A 7,333-nucleotide genomic window follows, 5' to 3' on the forward strand; every position below is an offset into this window, starting at 1 on the left:
GATGTCTTTCTTATGTTGTGTTGTGTAGCTATTGTATAGGCTTCATTAAAACATTGGGGAAAAAATGTATTTTAGGGGGGGCAGGGAACTGTTGTCAAATGATTATAAATGGTAAAAAAGGTTCTTAAAAAGTTCTATTGATTGTCCCTCTAACTATTGATACATACATGTAACCCATGGTTGATGATGATGATGATAATCCATATTTTCTAATATTGGATCTCTGTCCCTACAGGATTCTCTGATGGAAATAAAAGCAAATAATCATACCATTTTTAAGACAATAACCATTTCAAATTACCATATCATTAACTGTATTTGGTGTTTCAGTCATTTTCGACCTCATGCTCATACATGCACCTGCTTGCATGCTGTGCCATTTTGGATTAACTGTGCTAATTGAAAGGGCCCGGGTGGTCCCAAAGAAATAAATCTGCGGTTCACAAAAAATGATTTGTTTAGCACAGGAGCATATTTGCTCACAATCTAATAGAATGAGGAAACAGGGAGTTCAAAATAATAATGCAAGAACATGTGCATTATACCTTTTGTGTTATCTTCTTGTTTTCTAACAGAGCTCTTTTACACCAAACAAACCACAACATCTTAACCATATCCAATGTAGACTCTTTCTGTTATAGTTCACATTAATTATAATTAACCGTGTATTTTTCAGATTGGAAAATATGAGATATGACATAGAAATCATTTATCATTTATTTATTCATAATACATTATCCATTTTCAAAGAAAATTGGTGTCCTTAAAGGTTTGATTTTCCTAAGTTCAAAAGCAGTAAGTTCAATTTCCAAAAGCTGTTCTTTCATTCCTCTTTTTAAACAACTTTAGCACGGGTGTGCAAACTTATGCAAGCCACAGTAGGCTAGTACTGATGAACCAACAACTCACTGCTTTTAATTTAATTAATGCATTAAGAACATGTTTGCATTATGCATTGAGCTCATTTTAAACCCAGCAATCTGTTCATTTAAAACACAACTTTTAATAAAGCCTAATATTTATGTTAAGGTTGAAGCATGAGGAAGTTATCCTCTGCTCTCTTTAAGTAGCAACCTTACACACAGGGGGTAAGGAGCTGTCCATTCAGCACCACCAGGAGCCTCATTTAACCCTTATGAGAAAGACAATAAACCCATTTAATGGAGATTATACAACAAGAAATAGATGCACTCGATGGCAATAGCGCGGATATCATGAAGCAGATGCCAACGCCGTCTGTTTGCATAAATCCTGCAGATTTGAAGCATTTGGTGGCAGCACTTGTGAAGCAGCAGGCGCACATACGTAGAGAAGATTGAGACTTCCAGTCAGTGACGCCGAGCTGCACAACAACAAGCCTCTCCTTCAGCCTGCTCTCCACACTCCTGAATTCGGGTCCGAATTTGCACACTGCAAAGCCAAGTCTGCATCCCCGGCACGGCGATCTGTCATGAACTCTGGAAGGTATTTCTTTTTTTATTGATCTCATTTCGCTCTCATTTCCAGAATATGATGGGTGATGCGCTTTTAAGGGAATGCATTTGTAGTCTCTTTGGGGCTATGATTAGCTCCAGTATTCAACACCGCATTAGTTCACAGTCCAAATGCTCGAGCCATGATGTGGTCTGGTGTGGATTGCACGATCATTCAATGTGGATCCCGGGGGGGGGGCGCTGACCGGGAAGAGGGTTGAATTGTGACATTGTTAGACATCTTCCGGGCTGGGTGATGATTTCTCTCACACGGTTGTCTGGCTCAGGTCATATTACAGGGTGTCACCCTGTAAATACCAGAGGTGTCAGCAGGAATTTATTATCAGGTGGGTTGTTGCTGTCAAGTCATGTGAAGCAACACCTGCGCTGTGCATGGTTGTTGGATTTGTTTTTAATCCGGTGAAGCATTTGATAATGTACGTTCGGCAATTGGCCTCTTTTCAAAGAGAATCAGGTCTTTTTCATTTTGCATACAGCAAATCTGTACAGGATCCTATAGAGGATGGATGAAAACTGGTGCTATTTATAGGTGAAGTGCGGAGGGGTGCTAAGAATTGCTGTGTCAGATTCCCTCTCTCTCTCTCTGTCTCTCTCTCTCTCTCCCTCTGTCTGTGCGTGTGTGTGCGCGCGTGCCCAGCATTGCTTTCAAATACAAAATCAACAGAAGAGATGAAAAGGAATTTCACCAAAACGGTGCTGCTAACAGCATCAAAGCAAAGGCAGGCAGCCATACCCAGTTAATCCTGTTATCTGTGGTTATCACGGGCTCCATGATTTTCTAAAAAAAAAAAAAAAATACACATTGCATTCCGACCCTTTCATCTGCAGGTTCACACTTTTTTCAATGTGCCCTGTCAACCTGTCTCCCCCCCCACACCGCCACCTCTGCTGCTTGGTGGCAGAGCGTTGAGGGACTGTCCACACATCAGATAAGCCTATTAGCATTTCTCATTTGTGTCCACTCTCAGCAGGCACTGAGAGACGAGACAGAGATGTCTGGGACCCTCCATCGCCTCCTGCTGGCTGGGACATGTCTCTGTGTCTATGGAACCCCTGTCCATCTCCCAAACACCCCCACACAGGACAGTGACTGTGATGGGCAGTGTGCCAGCCCAGTGACAACTGCTGGGTCAACGCACACTACAGACGTGAAGTCTGAACCCTCAGATTCAGAACATGTGACTGGCCTGATATTGAATGCAGGTCCAGAAGGAGGGGCTGGCCCACTTGGACGTCCTGAGGGGACGGATCCAGTGACGCAGGCCGAAAATGGGGACAGCCTTGATGGAAGATTTGGGTCGAGTGATGCTGGCGGAGAAGCATGGAGCCAAAGGAGCGGGGTAAAGGAGGTCGGGAGCTCGTCAGAGATGGGAGACGCTCAGTCAGAGTTAGTGCTGTCTGTTGATCCAGAAGATAAGGAGGACATACCTGGCCTGCGTATCAAGCCTGTGTTAAGTCCAGCCGGGAGTACCACAGGGTTTGCTCCAGATGGATATTTAGCCTCCTCAAGAGTGCCACCACAGCTGAGCATCACCGCCAGGGAGGGCAAAGACCAAGGTGAGGAAGCCAAACTGCCCAGTAATGGTGATTCTCTCCAGGATAAAGATCCAGAAACAAGCTTGCCATCCTCTGCAGAACCAAATACTGGAGAATGGATCCAAAAACTGACCTCCCACAGTCCCACACATCCCTCGGTCTTTGCCTCCGCTCTGACCTCTACACATTTGCCAATTTGGGGCAATGATGGAGCTACAATTTCCTCCCTCACAGACCCTTTGTTACCTGAAATCGGACTAAACCTGATGCCCAGAGAGGATGGACCGGAAAGCCTGTGGACTGAGGCGGCGAGGCCCAGTGGTGGTAAGTCTGAAAGCATATTAATGTTGAAGCAAAATAGTCTTTCCGTATTGCCTTATTCAAACTTAAGACACACCAAATCCCTGGTGAGAGGTAATGCTCTGCAGCCATTGTCACCCTATAAGACTTCCTTCCACAACAAGCTTTATTTTCTGGCTTGCTAGAGTTTGCAGGGTTTCAAGAGGCTTCATTAAAAAGTGAGGCGGAAATGAAAACGCAACGTCTCGCGGCAGAGATTGCCTTTGATGATTGGCAAAGAAAGGCGCTCGCTTTTCCACACTCCACTTTGAACCCCAGCTGGGACCCGTGGCAGTCTAATTACTTTCTATTCCTGACTCGAGCCTGGACCAAAAAAAGAGAGAACACACACAATTGCTAGGAAAGGTCTGGTGGCAGGGTGTGTTATACATGTCGTTAGAGGAGTCAACCCGCCTTTCTCTCTATCCACACACCCCCCTTAAACCTCTCTTTCTTTCCCACCCTTCACACTCCCCATCCAGACTGTTTTACAGGTTATTATTCAGTGAAGCAGGAGAGGGAAATAGATTAAAGGAGTCTGTCTGAGCCAATATGGGTTCCTGCTGTCAATTTGGGGATTGTCTGTTTGATGAACGGAAAGGAAGAAACTCAATTCCCCAAACAGTATTATGTAAAAGGATTGCGTTCTTTATAAGCATTTTTCAGCCTATTTTAGAAATGCTTTGGACTAAAGGAAATGCCTGAGTGATATGCAGTGGCAGTTTCTCCTGTGACAGCCCCCCTCTGTGATCCCCCGTTACCTAAGAAAGAACCATCTTTCAAACATTCCTTCTTTCATGTGTCTTAGCTGCACTGTGAACTCGGCTTCTGCAAAACTGCACGTCCAAAGAGGTACCTCCTTCAAAAAGCTGCATTCTGCCAGAAATACTCCAATGTCCTCAATACAGTTTCAGCAGAGATTCCTTTGCCCCAGTTTACTCAGTGAACTGAGAACCTTCAGAAAAACTTCATTTTCAGACTGCAGTATTTGATTGATTTTTACCACAAGGTCCAAGCAATTCTGTCCTTTGCAAACTGCATGCTACATACACTGACCCTCATTCTGTCTCTGTGATTGCGTTGACACAGTTCCAGTGGACACAGTGGTCCCGCCGTCTCAGGATGAAGCCACAGAGGGCACCATGTCGTCAGAGGCCCTCCCTCTCATCTTCGAGCCTTTCGAAGATGTCACCCCGGAGGGGGCAGCGGTGGCAGCGGTCACGCTGGTGCCCGGCAGCGCTCAGCCTCCTGCTGCCATGGCGACCAGAGAAATGCCTCAGTCAGAGGTGGATTTGGACCAACTGGTCACCCTGGAGACAGACAGCGACGGTCCCTCGCATGCCCTACCCCTGCTGATGCCAGACTGGACGCTCCCTTGGCAGACGTCTGGCGGGGAGCTCCTGGAGCCAATCAGCTCCTCTCGTCCATCGGTTTCACAGCAGCAAGCTGCGACTGAGCCGGAGGACCACTCTGAGACAGGTGAAGTGGCAGGACAATGTCTCGCAATGTCAACATAATGCTCTGTGGAACAATGACTTCATATACCATAAGGCTGTTTTTGGCATGATTAAGCCTTTTTTTTTCTACAAGTCACATGGATTTTACATTACTGCCAGCCATCTTTCAAAGCAGAGGGGTCATTATTTATAAGTGTGATGGAGTTACCAATTTCAGGAAGATAATTAGTTTACTGCATGCTTAACTTGTATGAGAAGACACATTCGAAACTCCAGTTTGAAAGTAGACTTATGGTGTCCCAGTACATCATGATGGTGTGGCAACAGTCTTCTATCAAGAAAAGTACCATGGTCATAGTTTGATAAAAGATGTTTCCATCCAGGCAGCCTCTGGTTGGATTCAATGTCACTTCAGAATTAATGTGAACTTGTAGAGACTTGAAGGTTGCTTGAGAATAAATCTAAATAGAATAGAAATTAGAAAAGAATAGACATTTTCTTAAACTACACAAACAAATACATGCAACACAAGTTCACCCAAAGTCGGATTAGCCACACTGTTAATAATAATAACATAATAATAATAATCTGTGAAATCTACAGTTATTTCCTTTAGTTTTCACATTAACAATACTATATATGATGTAAAGTTTACATAACAACCTTGTCGCCATGACAAAATCACAGTAGTCTAAGTATTACAGTAAAAAAAAAATCCCAATTTAGCCACTATATTACTGTAAATAGTGAAGTGAACTACTGTATTTTTACTTTTTTATCTTTTGTTGTGTTGAATTGTTTTGTATTTTACAGTGCATACATAAAATACTGTAAATGGAAGTTGGGTACCTTTAATGTAAAAAGAATTCACAGTAACTTGCAGGTAATTGTTGCATGCAAGTTACTGTAGATTTGACGTCATATTTTTTACAGTGCATCTTGTTGTAGGAGACACATTGTCAGATGTTAAACTGAGCTGTGAGTTGCAGCTGCAGTGTGTAAACACCTCCACTGCTCTTGCCTTCTCCTTGTGATTTGCTACGTGCAGGTGCTGCTAGGACGCCAAACCTTGAAGGGAACTTGCCCACCGTTGGCCCCTCCTTCTCATCCTTCCAGCATTCTATGACAACGGTAACCATGAAAACCCATCACCCGGCACCCAGATCCAGATCAGGGTTGGAGGAGATGGAGTCTGAGGGTAAGACGAAATGATTTCATCTGACGTTAAAGCAAAATGTATTCAGAAATAGGGATCCTGGAGTAGAAGTTTGATTTGGTTCCCCGCAGAAGAGCCAGATGAGAACTCTGAGGAGTCGGTGGAGGATGAGAGCGAGGAGGACCTGACAGAAACCCCTAAAACATTCTCAACGCAGCCTCCTTATAGCCCCATCCCTCCACCTCCTGTTTGGGTTCAACGCAACCAGGGGCTGAGTATGAGGACTCCATCATCTTTTTATAGCCTTGGAAATAACGTAGTGAATTTAATGCTCAGACCATCACTTGCTGTCATCATGAAAGAAACCAGAAACATTTAAACCACTACCAGTATGAGAGAGAACTAGTTAAATCAGTGTCTCTTGTCTTCCAGTGCGGAGCTGGGTGGAGCTGATCAGAGAAAAGGTAAGACTGCCCCCTGCTGCCCTTTACAAGTCTTGGTCTTACTCCACTACCTTACTAAGTAGTGTTACATAATCCCTGTGCCTGGGTAGCGCACCTGGAAGGGCGCGCGCCCATTTACAGAGGCCCAGTCCTCGACGCAGCAGTCGCGGATTTGGTTCCCACCTGTGGCCCTTTGCTGCATGTCATCCCCCCCCCCCCCTCCCCCCCTTTATGTCTAAACACTTTACAACAAGGTACACAAAAAAGGGTCGTTAATGATTAGTTACCCTTTCAGAAGGGAAACTACCCCTGTTGCTCCTAAGTTGTCTGAATTTTCCACATGGGTTTGTGTTCTAAATGCAATTTGAAATTGTTTAATTCAAAGAATTTTTGTTTTGTTTTTTCATAATAATATATAAATGTTTTGAATTGTTAAATATAATTGTTTCTATGGAGATTGCCACTTATTAAGCTATTAAGTTAGTTAATTAATCGTTCGTTATCCTTTCAGAAACAATAACTAATCATTAACTACCCTTTTTGTGTACTTTATTGTAAGTGTTACCCGGTATTTGTGATCATTTGGAGTAGAAGAAAGATTGCTCGGATTAAATTTGTTTTTAAGAACCTGCTCCGTTCAGAACTCTGTGTTTCCCCCCTCGGCAGGCGGGTTATGTGTCTGGGATGTTGGCCCCTGTGGGCATCGGCATCACTGGGGCCCTGCTGATCGTCGGGGCCCTCTACAGCATCAGGATGATTCACCGCAAGAGGAGGAACAGCTTCAAACACCAGAGGAGGAAGGTCAGGCAGCCAGAGGTCAATAACCCAGTTGTATTTATCACATATAACTTACTGCACTTGTTCTTGAGGATCAACCTTGTATTGAGTATTACAGTAAATTTATACCCC

The 7,333-nt window shown here is 44.1% G+C and overlaps 1 protein-coding gene across 3 annotated transcripts in view; it reads left to right on the forward strand.

The window, feature by feature from the left end:
* The first annotated feature begins 1,086 nt into the window (after positions 1–1,086).
* The window catches only part of LOC117961335, a 7,686-nt gene continuing 1,439 nt past the window's right edge, over positions 1,087–7,333 (forward strand). The window contains exons 1-7 of one of the 3 annotated variants that reach the window (XM_034899915.1): positions 1,087–1,464; positions 2,462–3,353; positions 4,458–4,847; positions 5,874–6,023; positions 6,113–6,256; positions 6,414–6,445; positions 7,091–7,225. In XM_034899915.1, coding sequence (XP_034755806.1) covers positions 2,486–3,353; positions 4,458–4,847; positions 5,874–6,023; positions 6,113–6,256; positions 6,414–6,445; positions 7,091–7,225 — 1,719 coding nt within the window. In that variant the 5' untranslated portion in view covers positions 1,087–1,464; positions 2,462–2,485. Of the gene's footprint in view, positions 1,465–2,461; positions 3,354–4,457; positions 4,848–5,873; positions 6,024–6,112; positions 6,257–6,413; positions 6,446–7,090; positions 7,241–7,333 lie in introns of all 3 variants that reach the window. The other 2 variants (XM_034899913.1, XM_034899914.1) reach the window with 2 other exon arrangements.

The sequence above is a fragment of the Etheostoma cragini genome, chromosome 18 (assembly GCF_013103735.1).
Source record: "Etheostoma cragini isolate CJK2018 chromosome 18, CSU_Ecrag_1.0, whole genome shotgun sequence".
In the NCBI taxonomy this organism is placed as follows: domain Eukaryota; kingdom Metazoa; phylum Chordata; class Actinopteri; order Perciformes; family Percidae; genus Etheostoma; species Etheostoma cragini.